The sequence below is a fragment of the Oncorhynchus mykiss genome, chromosome 6 (assembly GCF_057628025.1).
Source record: "Oncorhynchus mykiss isolate SJ-2025 chromosome 6, ASM5762802v1, whole genome shotgun sequence".
Taxonomy (NCBI): Eukaryota; Metazoa; Chordata; class Actinopteri; order Salmoniformes; family Salmonidae; genus Oncorhynchus; species Oncorhynchus mykiss.
The window spans coordinates 18,710,708-18,727,465 of record NC_143027.1 but is presented as its reverse complement, the minus strand read 5'-3'; the positions used below and the strand labels follow the sequence as shown (position 1 = coordinate 18,727,465).

The 16,758-nt window shown below is 44.8% G+C and overlaps 1 protein-coding gene and 1 non-coding gene across 40 annotated transcripts in view; both read left to right on the top strand.

The window, feature by feature from the left end:
* The first annotated feature begins 3,693 nt into the window (after window positions 1–3,693).
* Window positions 3,694–16,758, top strand: part of LOC110525392 (ubiquitin-associated protein 2) — a 36,736-nt gene continuing 23,671 nt past the window's right edge. For 3 of the 39 annotated variants that reach the window (XM_090237143.1, XM_090237128.1, XM_090237151.1), the window contains exons 1-22: window positions 3,729–4,077; window positions 5,792–5,929; window positions 6,061–6,138; window positions 6,304–6,414; window positions 6,942–7,095; window positions 7,220–7,306; window positions 10,749–10,812; window positions 11,062–11,153; window positions 11,705–11,760; window positions 11,861–11,922; window positions 12,607–12,799; window positions 12,899–13,145; window positions 13,489–13,745; window positions 13,984–14,177; window positions 14,281–14,503; window positions 14,770–14,809; window positions 14,898–15,027; window positions 15,256–15,313; window positions 15,456–15,648; window positions 15,781–15,872; window positions 16,097–16,147; window positions 16,402–16,480. In XM_090237143.1, coding sequence (XP_090093269.1) covers window positions 5,834–5,929; window positions 6,061–6,138; window positions 6,304–6,414; window positions 6,942–7,095; window positions 7,220–7,306; window positions 10,749–10,812; window positions 11,062–11,153; window positions 11,705–11,760; window positions 11,861–11,922; window positions 12,607–12,799; window positions 12,899–13,145; window positions 13,489–13,745; window positions 13,984–14,177; window positions 14,281–14,503; window positions 14,770–14,809; window positions 14,898–15,027; window positions 15,256–15,313; window positions 15,456–15,648; window positions 15,781–15,872; window positions 16,097–16,147; window positions 16,402–16,480 — 2,557 coding nt within the window. In that variant the 5' untranslated portion in view covers window positions 3,729–4,077; window positions 5,792–5,833. The other 36 variants (XM_090237137.1, XM_021605460.3, XM_090237149.1 and 33 more) reach the window with 23 other exon arrangements.
* LOC118965125 (small nucleolar RNA SNORD121A) lies at window positions 13,233–13,311 on the top strand. Its single transcript, XR_005052456.1, has one exon. It is a non-coding gene; the product is annotated as a small nucleolar RNA SNORD121A (small nucleolar RNA).

Below are 16,758 nucleotides of genomic sequence, written 5' to 3'. Positions count from 1 at the left end.
CTCCACCCGGCACAGCCAAAAGAGGACTGGCCACCCCTCACAGCCTGGTTCCTCTCTAGGTTTCTTCCTAGGTTTTGGCCTTTCTAGGGAGTTTTTCCTAGCCACTGTGCATCTACACCTGCATTGCTTGCTGTTTGGGGTTTTAGGCTGGGTTTCTGTACAGCACTTTGAGATATCAGCTGATGTAAGAAGGGCTATATAAATAAATCTGAGTTGATATGTACATGATCAACATTTTGGACTGGGAAGCAATATTTTTAAGCCAGAAGTTGACAGGTTTGTTGACATAACATAAAATGCACGTGTACGATGTTGGGAGTGCTGTGTGTTCTCACAGCACAGGTGGCACAGGAATATTTATCTGAGCCACAATCCCCACAGCGCCATAGCTCCGCCTCCTCCAAAACTCTATACACACACACACACACACACTGCAGATGGCTTTGGGTGGAGGACATTCCAGCTCCACTGCAGGCATGTTTTTTTTATTTTATTTCACCTTGATTTAACCAGGTAAGCTAGTTGAGAACAAGTTCTCATTTACAACTGCGACCTGGCCAAGATAAAGCAAAGCAGTGCGACACAAACAACACAGTTACACATGGAATAAACAAACATGCAGTCAATAATACAATAAAAAAAGTATATGTACAGTGTGTGCAAATGATGTAGGATAAGGGAGGTAAAGGCAATAAATAGGCCATAGTGGTGAAATAATTACAATTTGGCAATTAAGCACTGGAGTGATAAATGTGCAGAAGATGAGTGTGCAAGTTGGGGTACTGAGATGCAAAATAAGGTAAATAACAGTATGGGGGATGAGGTAGTTGGATGGGCTATTTACAGGTGCAGTGATCTGAGCTTCTCTGACAGCTGGTGCTGAAAGTTAGTGAGGGAGATATGAGTTTCCAGCTTCAGTGATTTTAAAAAAAAAAAATTTTTAAATGTTTTATTTTTTTGTGTGTGATTCGTTCCAGTCATTGGCAGCAGAGAACTGGCAGGAAAGGCGGCCAAAGGTGGAATTGGCTTTGGGGGTGACCAGTGAAATATACCTGCTGGAGCGCGCGCTACGGGTGGGTGCTGCTATGGTGACCAGTGAGCTGAGATGAGGCGGGGCTTTACCTAGCAAAGACTTATAGATGACCTGGAGCCAGTGGGTTTGGCGACCAATAAGAAGTGAGGGCCAGCCAACGGGAGCATACAAGTCGCAGTGGTGGGTAGTATATGGGGCTTTGGTGACAAAACGGATGGCACTGTGATAGACTGGATCCAATTTGCTGAATAGAGTGTTGGAGGCTATTTTCTAAATGACATTGCTGAGGTCAAGGATTGGTAGGATAGTCAGTTTTACAAGGTTATGTTTGGCAGCATGAGTGAAGGATGCTTTGTTGCGAAATAAGCCGATTTTGGATTGGAGATTCTTAATGTGAGTCTGGAAGGAGAGTTTACAGTCTAACCAGACACCTAGGTATTTGTAGTTGTCCACATATTCTAAGTCAACTGTCCAGAGTGGTGATGCGGGCAGGTGTGGGCAGCGATCGGTTGAAGAGCATGCATCTAGTTTTACTTGCATTTAAGAGCAGTTGGAGGCCACGGAAGGAAAGTTGTATGGCATTGAAGCTCGTTTGGAGGTTAGTTAACCAAAGAAGGGCTAGAAGTATACAAAATGGTGTCGTCTGCGTAGAGGTGGATCATAGAATCACCAGCAGCAAGAGCGACATCATTGATGTATACAGAGAAAAGAGTCGGCCCGAGAATTGAGCCCTGTGGCTCCCCCATAGAGACTGCCAGAGGTCCGGACAACAGGTCCTCCGATTTGACACACTGAACTCTGTTTTTAGAAGTAGTTGGTAACCAGGCGAGGCAGTCATTTGAGAAACCAAAGTTGTTGAGTCTGCCGATAAGAATGTGGTGATTGACAGTCGAAAGCCTTGGCCAGATTGATGAATACAGCTGCACAGTATTGTCTCGTATTGATGGCGGTTATGATAACGTTCAGGACCTTGAGCGTGGCTGAGGTGCAGCCATGACCAGCTCGGAAACCAGATTGCATAGCAGAGAAGGTATGGGGGGATTCGAAATGGTCGGTGATGTGTTTATTAACTTGGCTTTTGAAGACTTTAGAAAGGCAGGGTTAGATAAATATAGGTCTGTAACAGTTTGGGTCTAGAGTGTCTCCCCCTTTGAAGAGGGGGATGACCGCAGCAGCTTTCTAATCTTTGGGGATCTCAGACGATAAGAAAGAGGTTGAACAGGCTAGTAATAGGGGTTGCAACAATTTTGGCAGATAATTTTAGAAAGAGAGGGTCCAGATTGTCTAGCCCGGCTGATTTGTAGTGTGGAGTAGCTCCCTCAACCCCTTCCAGGCCACAACATCCTCTGCCTTTCTTGTTCTATGCTGGTGGAGGAGGTGCATCACTGCAGCTGGGTACAACTTCTGCTGCAGAGGGAACTGGTTCTGTTCTCCGAGTACTCCCTAGACCTAGAGATTAGTGACAATTGTTACTGAGGGAATTATCCTGGTTAAATTAAGTTGAACAGACCTGAACAGAGCAACTTTCTCACTGATCCAAGTTGATGGCAGGGGTGTGCTGTCACACCTCTAGTCAGGTCTCTGTAAACCAGCATGGCTTTTTTTCTTCAAAAAGAAAAACAAGACAATAACAACTAAGTTTGATTTATTCTAAATGAAGATATAATATTAATTACATTTAAATTATCTGATACATAGGACACATTATCTACTGTATCATAATGCATGACTAGTGGAGTTACTTTGCTTACACTCAATTATTTTCTTATAGACCATTATGGGTAGGAAGTTGTGCTTCGTATGGACATTAAGTAGTCTGAAATGCCTCCTGAGACAGGTGATGACACATGCTTCAACAAGCACGGGACAGGAATATTTTGGGCATCTTGGCTAATGGATGATTATTGCTGGAATTGTTATCATGTACCATCTGATACTTGCCAAGTCCAGTGGTTCTCAACCTTTTTTGATAATTGAAGGCCCAATCACATTGTGCTCTGCCCATAGTGCCCAAAAAGTACCCCTTCATATACATTTTAAATGTAGGCATATCCTATGAAATTAGTCTTTCTAAGTACCCACTTTGGATATGTAAGCATTGGCTTGAGAGAGTTTAAATCCATGTGAGAAAGTGTACTAGTGCACACTTATGGAGATTAAAGACAAAGACAGAGACAGGAGACGCAGCCTAGCACCGAAACAGGAAATGACACCATGCCATGGTTCCAGGGAAATTTAAGCCGAATGAACTGCTAATGTAAAATTGTAAATCCTTTTAAATGTTTTATATATTCAGATCGAATTGCACTCAAGAACTGTTCTTCGCTACTATGGGTCATATTAGCGGGCTATCCCGGGTTAAAAACACTTTTTAAAATCCATTACATTGGCTTTGTAAATCATAGTTTAAAAAACAATGCGTTATGTACCTTTGACGAAGGGACAGGATGTTAGAAGTTCTAGTTTTAGTTACGGCACAATAAAAATGATTACCGCCACCAACGTAATACTTACATTTTTTTTATTTTACATTATTTAACTAGGCAAGTCAGTTAAGAACAAATTATTATTTACAATTAGGTGCCGTCCTATGGGACTTCCAATCACGATCGGTTGTGATACAGCCTGTAATCGAACCAAGGTGTCTGCTGTGACGTCTCAAGCACTGAGATACAGTGCCTTAGACCGCTGCGCCACTCAGGAGCAAAATTACGATATGAAACTGACTGATTTGAACCTTCTGACAAACTAGTGGGTCAGGCGGCACCCCACTCACTGTCTGATTCATATCGCGTGATTTCTGATGATTGTTCTCGATTATATCGACTGATTCTGTATGGGGTTCTTTCTATCTGACTGCACGTTCCCCGGGGAGAGGGAGCAAGCACGTACACAAGAGCAGAGTGCGTAAAACCATCTGATCTGCTAGGCCTGTAGTGAGTGGCTGGTTCAGTTATTTAGGGTTGAACAACTGTACAGTGGGTCACGTGACGGCATCTGCTGCTGGCTGAGCGAAGCGTGTTAGCAGGTAAAGAAATAAAAAGGTTTGTTATGATAACATAAACGAAAAATACAGTTCGTGCATTTGTTGTATGGGTTTGATTGACTTCAATAATACTATTCGCGAAGAGACAGACCGGGCCATCATTTGACGTTACCAGTTAACCACTTAAGCGACGACGAGGTGCGGATGGAGCTAGGAGATTCTAGCCCTGACGTAGCAATTGCATTGTGCGAACGTTTTCAAATGCTAGAAAGATTTGCTAGCATGCTATCAGCTAACCCACGGGTCAAGTAGCTAACTACTGACTAGCTAGCCATGTTCACACGCTTCTTGCTAGCAAATCGTTTCGGGTACGCCATAGTACTTTACAAGGTGTACATAGTAAACGTTACTACATTTGATTAGCTAATTTAACATAAGATGACCTGTGGGTCACTGATGTTTCTGCTCCAATGGGAGCGACCAGTAGCTTAGCTAGCTACTTAGTAGCTAGCTAGCCGGTTACACAAAGAGTTTCGTCCTCAACATTGTTTATTTTTGTCGAAAGTGATCTGCTATAACGCCGTAAGCATGCTTATCTATGTGGCGTTATGGGGTTATTACCTAAAACATCTGGATATTTAAGGTTGAGGCAATTCGTACATTTGGGCTTTGTCCAGGCTCAATTTGTATATTTGAACAAATACTGTTACTTTTTCTTGGCAATATTTTAGCTAACTAATGTTAGCAAGTCAACGTTGGTCATCCTCTTGACATGTGAATCATCGAATTAAACAAACTCTGAAGCTATACTTTTGGGACGCACTGATTGTTGGAAGTAGTTAACGTAACGTTAATCCTGCTCAGAAATACTTTAGTAAGATTCATTTTCGTTCAATAACGAGGACTCTCGTCTAAATTGGCTAGCTAACTACCTTAGCCTAATTTACTAGCTAATTTAACAGTAGTTACTATAATCAACTAGTTTGTTCATGTGTTCCCACCCGGATAAGAGAACGCAGCTGTCACAATAACTAATAATGGCATCTGTTTAATGTTAGCGAGACGAGTGCTAACAAGCCAGCTACGCACTATCATTATTACATTAATCAGTTGGTTTTTCAGCTAACTACCTAGGCAATCTACTATAGCCACTTGCCAGTCCGGTAGTGAGGCCTAATTTAGCTAACAAACGTTACTGTTTTGATTAACTTCACGGGCACATGAATCCCTGGCACGGCGCAAATTCGTTTTTTGCCACCCCAAATGGCTGCCCATGATTTGGACTTGGCGCTGTGGTTTGCACAAGGCCCTCGCTAGAACTTTCAAAAATAGTTGACTAAGCTACGTTAGCTAGCTTAGCGTCATTCACAGCCATACCAAACTACTTGGCCATGTCAATACAGAGCAACATAATTGTCCTGTTTTATAAGTAGTCAATACTCAAAGGTGCCATTTAATAAACTTGAGGTTATGATGTTCTAACCTTAGTCAGATGTATGTGTGACGCTTGTTTGACCTGTACATCGAGCTATGTTTGTGAAACTGTTTTTGACTGTGCATGAGAGATGTAAGCTGACACCAGAACAGCCTCCCCCTGGTTTTGATGTCTAAATTTAAACATGAGGGGTAATGGATGGGGTTAGTCTAACATGGAAAAGTTAACAAAAGCAAGACTCCGTACTGTATACACTACAGAGATACAAGGTTTGTCTAGCAGGTTGAAATTATTGATGTCCCTTTCACTGATTGATGTCCCCCCTCATATGTTTCAGATTTTTCTATTTTGTACATACATTGTTTTGTATATACTGTATATGATGACTTCAGTGGTCAGCAATCCAGCTCGAGGAACTCGGGACAGAGCGCTGCCCACTACCACACAAACCACACACCCACAGAAACAGATACAAGTGAGTTTCATACACACTTTCAGATTAGCAACACTATGTACACAGTGAACCTTTGGTTCTCATGTTATTCCTGCCATTACACAAACCAACAATAGAGTTGACATGTGTGTAACTGCCCTCTTTGAATGCAGGCCACAGCAGAACAGATTCGGCTTGCCCAGATGATCTATGACAAAAATGATGCTGACTTTGAGGATAAGGTCAAACAGGTGAGTACAGTGTGAAACAAGTTGTGAAAATGTGGAGAATTTATGTAGCCTAATACGTGTATGATTAAGTTCAGTACCAATGCACACTAGCCCCACATCTGTGTGGGTGTGCTTGTGTAAATAAAGCTGAGTTGTTGTGCACACGTGCTGATTGTGTTCCCACAGCTGATTGAGGTGACTGGGAAGACCCAAGATGAGTGCATGGTGGCCCTCCATGACTGCAATGAAGATGTCAACAGAGCCATCAATTTCCTGCTGGAAAGCACCTCTGACACAGTGAGGGTCCCCGAAAGACGCTCACCTTCACCCTTGCTCTGACTCATCCAGTGCCACTAACTCTCATTAAAGGCGTAATCTGTAGTTCCAACAACTACAAAGCGGTCTCCCAGCTACTGTTTTGATAAACAGCTTAGTGATGAGGCTGAAGAAATGTAGCCACTATCAAATTCATAGTCTGACTTATGGACTGACCACCCATGAAATAAAAATTGTTTTTTTTAACCATGTTTTGTGGCAAAAGTGTTTGTTTACATTTTTACACAAAGGTGTAAAACACGGTTGTATTTTGGCTTCTGGCAGGATGCAAGCTGTGGCATTTTAAGTTATATTCTTTAAGAATCCATGAGTACACATCAATTTAAAGAAAAATATTTGATAATTGATAGCCCCTTCAACCACTTGACTATTCAGTACCAAGTTTGCATCAATATATTCTCATAACCAAATCTAGTACCCATTTTCCAAGTTTGCTTATTTAGTGTTGAGTGTCTTCGTGTTTGCAATAAGGTATCTTTGTCTGTCAGACCACCTGGGAGACAGTTGGGAAAAAGGTGCGAGGGAAGGAGGGGGGTCCCTCGGAGATGAAGGACAACCGAGAGAAGAGAGGAGATCGCGAGGCAAGCCGGAGCCGCGGAGTCCCCAACAGGAGGGGCCGTGGAGCCAACCGCAGCAGAGAGGGTGAGGGGGAACACACCCAAGGGGGAGATATGATAGGAAGTGTGTTACATAAATCATATCTCTTTGTTTTTGCTTGTGTGTTGACTTATACGTAATTGTTTCTCCCTTTGCCTCTCCTTTTCAGTTCGGCCAGAAGAGAATGGGTTTGAAATGTGTTCTGGGGATAAAGTGGCTGACCGTGGTCGCAGGGGGAGAGGCGTTGCTGGCAGAGGTAAATACTACTATGAAAATTATGTACACTACATAGACAAAAGTAGGTGGACACCTGCTCGTCAAACATCTCATTCCAAAATCTTAGCCATTAATATGCAGTTGGTCCCTCTTTGCTGCTATAACAGCCTCCACTCTTCTGGGAAGGCTTTCCACTAGATGTTGGAACATTCCTGCGGGGACTTGCTTCTGTTCAGCCATGAGAGCATTAGTGAGCTCGTACACTAATGTTGGGCGATTAGGCCTGGCTCTCAGTCGGAGTTCCAATTCATCCCAAAGGTGTTTGATGGGGTTGAGGTCAGGGCTCTGTGCAGGCCAGTCAAGTTCTTCCACTCTGATCTCAAACCATTTCTGTATACACCTTTCTTTGTGCATGGGGACATTGTCATGCTGAAACAGGAAAGGGCATTCCCTGAACTGTTGCCACAAAGTTGAAGCGCAGAATCATCTAGAATGTCATTGTATGCTGTGCATTAAGATTTCCCTTCACTGGAACTAAGGGGCCTTGCCCAAACCATTATTCCTCCTCCACCAAACTTTACAGGTGGCCCTATGCATTGGGGCAGGTAGCTTTCACCTGGCATCCACCAAACCCAAATGTGTTTGTTGGACTGTGCGATGGTGAAGTGTGTTTTATCACTCCACAGGATGCTTTTCCACTGCTCCAGAGTCCAATGGTGACAAGCTTTACACCAATCCAGCCAAATGCTGCGTATGGTGATCGTAAGGTTCTATACGGCTGCTTGGCCATAGAAACCTATTTCATGAAGCTCCCGACGAACGGTTCTTGTGCTGACGTTGCTTCCAGAGGCAGTTTGGAACTCAGTAGTGAGTGTTGCACCAAGGACGCAATGTTTACATGCTTCAGCACTCGGCGGTCCTGTTCCTTTGAGCTTGTGGGACCTATTATTTTCCAGATGAGCTGTTTCTCCTAGATATTTCCACTTTGCAATAACAGCACCTACAGTTGACCGGGGCAGCTCTAGCAGGGCAGAAATGTAACAAACCGACTTGAAAAGGTAGCATCCTATGACGGTCCCAGGCCATTCTACTGCCGTTGTGTCTGGAGATGGCATGGCTGTGCGCTTCGATTTTACACACCTGTCTGCAACTTGTATGGCTGAAATAGCCGAATCCACTCATTTGAAGGGTGTGTACACATACTTTTGGCCATGTCATGTATCTGAATTCTATAGCTCTGATATTATTAAGTGTTGATTATTTGATAAATCCATTGCATCGGGAGCGCTACAGTTTGCAGACACTTATTTTTTTTCCTAAGTGCTCTGTTCTGTCTACCTGCACCTTGTCAAATCTGTTTTTTTGCCCATTATACTACGTTACTGGTACTGGCCAACCTGAACTAATGTCCCACTGAGCCTTGTTGTACCTTGCCACACCCTGCCCACAAGATTCCACTTTGCCATGCTATACAACAGCCTCTACATTAATCCTCCCCAAAATGGCATATAAAGTGGGTATCTAGTTGATGGGGGGGGGGGGGGGTTTAGTTGGCGATATGTCCATTTGTGTCGCCCAGCAATTCTTGTAAGTGCCATTGTGTGTGAAATATACAATCTTCAAAGTATTCCTTTGACCTATTTCACATTTTGTTACAGCCTGAATTTAAAATGATATCTAATTTCTCACCAATCTACACACAATACCCCATAATAACAGTGAAAACATGTTTCTAGAGATGTTAGATATTTATGCATTTCATTTTCAATAAATTTCCTAATTTACTTAAGTATTCACACTCCTGAGTCAATACTTTATATAAGCACCGTGGGTGGTGATAACAGCATTGAGTTGTGCAAGGCTGATATACATACCAAAGACATCTGGATTTGGGGATTTTCTCTCATTCTTGCTTGCAGATTTTCTCAAGCGCTGTTAAGTTAGATGGGGAGTGGTGGTGAAAAGCAATCTGCAAGTCTTTCTGCAGACTGGCTGGGTCACTCAATGACTTTCACATTCTTGTTCTGAAGCCATTCCAGCATGGCTTTGTGCTTAGGGTCATTTTCCTTTTGGAATGTAAATCTTAGCCTCAGTCTCTCGTTTGCACTCTGAAGCATGTTCTCAAGGATTTGACTGTATTTGGCTCCATTCATTGTTCACTTTATGCTTATCAGTCTTCCAGTCCCTGCTGCTGAAAAGCATCCCCACGCATGATGCTGCCGCCACCATGCTTCACAGTAGGGATGGTGTTAGACTGGTTTTCTCCAGACATAGCACTTTACGTTCAGGCCAAAGAGTTACATTTTGGCTTCATCTGACCACAAACTTTACCCGTATGTCTTTCACATGCCTTTTTGCAAACTTCAGGCACACTGTAATGTAACTTTTTCTCTGGAGTGACTTCTGTCTGGCCACTGTAGAGACTGTTGTCCTTCTGGCAGATTCTTCCATCTCAGCCAAGGAACGCTCTAGTTCTGTCAGTGCTTCTTGCCCAGTTGCTCAGTTTGGTTGGACGGCCAGTTCTAGGCTGAGTCTGGGTAGCTCCATATTTTTTCAATTTCTCAAGGATGGAGACCACTTCGCTCTAGGAAATTTCCAACACTATAGAAATAGTTTTATAGCCTTCCCCAGATATTTGCCTCATCACAATTCTATCTCGGGGATCTAGAGACGGTTCCTTGGACTTCATGGTATAGTTTCTGCTCTGGCGTGCGCTGTCAACTGTGGGACCATTATATAAACTGTCCAAACAATTGAATTGGCCACAGGTGGACTCCAAGTTGTAGTGACATTGGAAATAAGTTAGATGCACCTGAGCTCAATTTGGGGTGTCATAGCAAAGGGGTTTGAATTATTATGTAAATTATGTTATTTTCAATGCATTTACAACATGAACAGGTTTTCACTTTGTCTTTATGTGGTGTTGTGTGTAGATGGGTGAGAAATATCTATTAAATCCATTTTGTGTTCGGGCTGTAACACAATGTGGAATAAGTCATGAGGTATGAATACTTTCTGAATGCACTACTGTCCTGCAGCTGCTATAGAACGGGGAGAAGGGGTGGACAAGCCAGGGAGGTTGTTTTGGTTGGGGTAAAGTCAGATCTGGCAGTGATGGCAGTTGCTGTCTGTAAATGTATTTATCATATGTCCTAAGCTGTCTAGGCTAAGCCAATCCTCGTATACTGATCCAAGACCTGTCAAATGCTGTCAGCCTGAAATCCAACCCTGATTTCTGATAAGCAAGTAGTGTCAGGTGTTCAGTCTGTTCAAAATTCTCTACCAGTCTACATGTAACTGACTCATAGCAGCATGCCCAACATACTGTACCATGCCCCCTTCTAACCTGTTTTGAAGCAACACATATCAGACATTTGTGCTGAAAACATGTCTGTTTTAAAACACAGGCATTAGTAATGTAATTTAATGGATTGGTTTGTGTCTTGCAGCAGAGGTCAGACGTAGTGTTTCTGTGTCTTTAGGGTTGGGGGGTCGCGGAAGGGGAAGAGCAGCTGGTGGGAACAGGTTCTCCTCTCAGGGGATGGGGTGAGTTGAAGATCCACACTGGCGATCTCCTGCTGTTCGTTTATTCAGCTGTGTGTATCTAATTTATTGGTCACATACAAATGGTTAGCAGATGTTAATGCGAGTGTAGTGAAATGCTTGTGCTTCTAGTTCCGACAGTGCAGTAAATCTAACAAGTGTGTGTAGATGTGGCTGTTTCACTGTATCATAGCGTTGCTTAATAATGATTACAAGCACATAGATGAACCCCTAACCCTCTCCCCACCTAAGGATCTTCAACCCCGCCGACTACAACGCTAACTCTAGCGGGTCTCACCAGGAAACTTGGGAAGCAGAGGGGAACGAAGGTGGAGATGGTATAGGTGAGTAGGGTTGGGTGGTATCTGGATTTTCATACCGTTTCTGTACAACTCCGGGGTATACGGTATTACTGAATGTCTACACGGGGGGCTATTTAAAAATAAGAAACTCTCAAAACATTTTAGGCAACAGGGATCTTGATCCTGGAGGGGATTAAATGTCTCCGCTGTAACCAATAAGCTTGATCTTGACACTCTATACGGTCAAATTGGTTTGCCTGAGTTCTGAAATGTAGCCCACTCCCTTTCGAGGTGTAGGTTTTAGAGCGTTAAAGCATGGTTGTAGTAGTATAGTCCTGGACACAGTTGGAGCAGTGCGGTTTGGCCTCAACCAGGACCGTGTTCATTAGGCACCGAAAAGGAAGAAACCCGATTTTAAAACTGGAATGGACAACCTGGGTTTGTCCAATAAGAAAGTATTTTGTTTTCCTTTGTGATACATTAGTGTTTGCTCTGTGCGCCCCTAATGAACACAACTCTGATTGTGCTGCTGACTGAGCTCTGTCGGACATGAGGACTAACTCACGTACCCCTACTGTCCCCTACCATCATAGGAGGAACATGGAGAGGCAACTTGGAAGACTGGGCTGCAGAAGACTGGAATGAGGATGTGAGTGATGGTTGCCACTTTCGACTTTATATTACAGTGGCTACACAAGCACACACGCATAACAAAGGTTCTCTTCCTGATATTCTGTTTTTATCAACAGCTGTCTGAAACCAAAGTGTTCACTGCCTCTGCTCCTGCGAACCACATCACATCTGGACACAAGTATGGGCTCCAATCTAATGCTCACAGGAACGCACACTTAACCCCATGAAATACTCGATCTCTGTCGTCTTTCCCCGAGTCTTACAGCACGAATTCTCACAAATAACAGTAAAATGGCTTTGGGTTGGAATGCGAAGGTTTCATAGTAATGATATTTATTTATTTTTTATTTTACCTTTATTTAACTAGGCAAGTCAATTAAGAACAAATTCTTATTTTCAATGAAGGCCTAGGAACAGTGGGTTAACTGCCTGTTCAGGGGCAGAACGACAGAATTGTACCTTGTCAGCTCGGGGGTTTGAACTTGCAACCTTCCAGTTACTAGTCCAATGCTCTAACCACTAGGCTACCCTGCTGCCCCAAATATGAGTTGTGGGTATATGTAATAAGTTCTCTATATCTGCTTGTAAAATAATGGAGATGATGGTTACGAGCACGTAGCTGAACCCGTTGTGTGCAATACCTCAATCTCTGAATCTCCTTTCGTCCAGTTACTTAATTATTTTTTCCATTGTGTTCACTCTGCTCAACTTCTCATGGAGAGAGCAATATATAAATGCGAGGTATTATACATAAATAGAAGTGATATTTCATTTTGGCAAAGAAGTAGTATCAGGGTACAACACTAAACTATCCACTCAGTGTCCCATTGTAAATGTACTGGTCGTCCTCTTTCCTCTCCAGTGTGGACATGGGCTCGCTGCTGCCCAAGACGGGCGGTGTGGAGGCGGATCTGGGTGGCATGGAGCCCCCTGCACCTGTGTGCGTGGGGGGCCAGAGCCTGGTGTTCACCAACTCTCACCACAACTGCGCTCGCACCGCCACACACAGCTATGCCAGTGCTGCCTCTGGCACTAGCTACACCCACGGTGCCCTGGTGAGGCAGCCAGCCACACACACACACTTTTCATGGTTATACATATCTGTACAGGCTTTCACACAGACACACTATCAACTGTCTTGCTCTGTCTGTTAGTCCTCAGTCCTTGGCTCTGGATTTGGGGCTCTGAGTGGGCCCAAGCCGAACCCGGGTGAGGTTAGGATACCAGAGCAGCTCAACGGGCCCCAGCTCACCCCGCGGACCCATCAGCAGCTGGTCACCGCGGACAACAGCAGTGTCGCCAAAGAATCCGGTCCACCTGCAGTTCAAGGCTCCGCCCCCATTTCTGCCAGTGAAACCAAGGCCCCGAGAGTGGAGAAGGGCCCTGTTCTAACCTCTCACTGTAAGACACATACGGGTGCTATCATATGGAAAAGTTTCAAGTGAGGTGTGGGTACATGTCATTGTTTGTCTGTATCGACTTGTTGAATAGGAGGAGATAATGATGGTTACAAGCACATAGCTGAATCTTAATGTGTGGACTACCTCAATGACTGAATCTCCTTCCATCCTCATTGCATTTTTTCCCCAATACATTATCACTCTGTTCAACTTCTCATTCTATCCCCCCCAAAAGTCAAGTATATGGGGGCAGCAGACTCATGGTACATGCAGATTTGAGGAGTCAGATCTGTATTTACTGGACTGCTAATGCCACCATTAACTCTTCTCTCTGTCTTCTCCAGTGGATCTAAAGATGCAGCCGGAGCCGTCCTCTGTCCTCAGCCAGCTGGCCCAGCGGCAGCAGCAGGCCCAGCATAGCTCCCTGCCCCAGGCAGAGCCTCTGTCTCTTCCCCCCCAGGTACCTACTCCCCCAGGCCACTACGATGCCGGGCCCCCGCCTCCCAGAGACGGACCCTCCCTGGACCATCAGGCTCCCATGGCTGAACCCCCACAGAGGCAGATCAAGACCCAGAGACGCAGAGTACCTCCTCCCTCAAAGGTTAGGAAACGTGTGGAAGTAGAGGTTGCCTGCTCACTCAGAGGGTACATAACAATGAGTGTTTGTTTTTCAACCATTTGTAAACATATCTAAAAGTACTGTAGGTAAGTGCAACTTTGCACACATTCGGTCTGAAATGTCTTAGAGTGTGTGACTGAGTGTGATTTATGTATTAAACTTTGTTAATAGTTTGTCCCTCTCATCCTCTTTCCTAATCCCTCTTGCTTGGTCTCCTCAGATCCCCTCATCTGCGGTGGAGATGCCAGGCTCAGCAGATGTGTCTGGTCTTAACGTGCAATTTGGGGCCCTGGACTTTGACTCGGAGCCCAGTGTGATTGACATGGGCCACCAGGCTGAGCCTGCCAGGGATCTGGCCCCCACAGCTGTACCCCAGCCCCAAAGCAGCTTGTTTTCCAAACCTGGACCAGTCAGGTGTTTATTTACTGCATTTTCTTAGTATAACTGTGTTGTATAGGGGTAGAGGCCACGGTGAACTTGCTTTACACTAACTCGTCCCTTTACGTTGTTGTTGCAGTGAGCCCCTTGGCAGCTTGTCATCCATGCCTCCGTCGATATCAGACCCCAGTTTCCCGTCTCTGGGTTTGCCCAGTGCCACACCATCCCCCTCCCTGGGTCTCCCCAGCGCCGCCCCACCCTCCACCTCCTCAGCTAGCAGAGTGGACAACGGCCCCGTGCAGCGCATGCCCCCCCACCTGGGCTACCCCCAGAGCAAAGACGCCCCCGCCGCCCCTCTCACTGTGAGTCACCAACACTGGATTTGTCAGGTGTGGTCAGACACTCTCTCGATTTAAGACTACTCCTCCTGTCTCTCATAGATATGGAGATGATGGTTACAAGCACATATCTGACTCTTACTATGTGGAATACCTCAATGACTGAATCTCCTATGGTCAATGGACACTTAAGACCCTCAGGCATTATTTAAGATTACTGGAGCTCTACTTTATCAGCACTGTATAGTGAAATCAAGATGGCCGACTGAGAATGTCAATGTCTTTCACAGAATGGCTATGGTGGCGTGAGGACACAGGGCCCTGAGGACTGTAAGTACTCAGGAGAATTTGTGATTGCCGAAAGTGTTATTTCATGGTGAAGTCCAGCATGCTTGCTTATCTGTTTCTTCTCTTTCAGCGATGTCGTTGGTTTCTCGAACCCCTAAGCCACAATCACCTCCCATGAGCAGTGACAGTGGCCCCGTCCACCATGTTCCCTCCCCAGCCCCCACACCTTCCTACTCTGCCCCTCTACCATCTGTCAGCAGGTAAGCCCATCACTCCCCTCCCCCCAGTAATTCTTATAATGGAGATGATGATGGTTACAAGCACATAGATGAATCTTAATATGTGGACTACCTCAATGACTGAATCTCCCATCTACTCTATTGACTGACAAAATAATAAAGTCCTTGTTGTAATGAGTTGGTTTAAACTTTAAGACTCATCGGATGATTTGGTAACGTTACCTGTTTTCTCTGCCACGGTTTCCCCAGTCATGTGACCAGTACATACTCGTCAGGATCTGCCCTCTCCACTAGCTCCTCCCTTACGGTCAGCACGGTGTCTTCTTCTGGGGTTAATGTAAATCACGTCCAAAACTTATCTAAAATAAGCTCTGAAAATGTGAAGAGTAAAAATGCTACCAAAAAATGTAACTGCTGTCTGTCCAACTCTCCCTCCCGCCGCCCTACAGATGACCAGCGAGGAGAGCAGTAGTCTCCACGCCTTCTCTTCCTCATCTGGACCTTCCATCAATGCTGCGGTTAGCAGCTCCAATGGCATGATGCATGTCCCCGGAGCACCTGGTCTATCCACCAATGGCAACACCACCCTCTCAGCTGCCGGACGCACTGCCCAACCCCAACCCCTGCTGAACACCACCTCTGGTGAGCTCAGGAGAACCATGCTGTCACACACAGGTTTTTTTAGTCACTTAATGGTCCTACTCTCTGCTGTCTATTATTTGACTGTAGACCTTGGTAATTTTGGCTCCCCCCTCTCTCATTCTTGTTCCACAGGCAAAGCCCCCCCTAACTTGGCCCAAGGACTGCCCCCTCTGCTGGCTAATCAGTACATTATGGGCCCTGGAGGCCTGCTCCCTGCATACCCGGTAACGACGCTAAACCTCTTTTTCTCTTGCATGCTCGTTCTTTGTTTCCATGAATTCCCATCCATTTCTCTTTACCAGTCTTGTTTTCCCCAAGTCTTTCTCTCACTGGCCTGCCATCGCACCCTTTCTCTCGCTCTCTTCCCTTTCATACCTTTCGGTTCTTGGTTGAATATGTGGATTATTTTAGTTGACCTGTTTCATTTGGTCATTGTACCTCTCTAAAGCAGATCTATGGATATGAGGACCTACAGATGCTGCAGTCTCGTCTGCCTATGGTGAGTAACTTTTCACACATGTATTACGCCGATGAAGAGCAATGCAGCACACATTTGTTTGCCCAGACGGACTCTTGCACGGTCTCTGGTTTAGATGACCCAAACAAAAATAAATGTTAATGATTAATATTGCATATCTGTGTCCCTGTCATAACATGGAGATGGTTACAAGCACATGGCTGAATCCTAATATGTGGACTACCTCAATGACTGTTGAATCTGTTTGGCTTCTCCTGGTGTCTATTTCCCTGTAGGACTACTATGGAGTTGCATTCCCTGGTACAACCGCAACAATGCCTGGCAGAGATGGGCTAGCCAACAATCCATACTCAGGTAATTCTTGTTCCACATTCATTTACAGATGCACTATTTTCGGTGGCCTGAACCAGATCTTGGGTGCATACCATAATATGGAGATGATGATGGTTACAAGCACATAGCTGAATCTTAATTTGTGGACTACCTCAATGACTGAATCTCCATCTCCTCTGACTAACATTATAATTAAAGCTTGATTTACTTATGGGGGGGGGGTGGCGGTGGCTGAATTGAAAGGGACTAGCTAATTCAGCTCCTCCCAACTCTCACAGTGCCTTCACAAAGTGTTCATA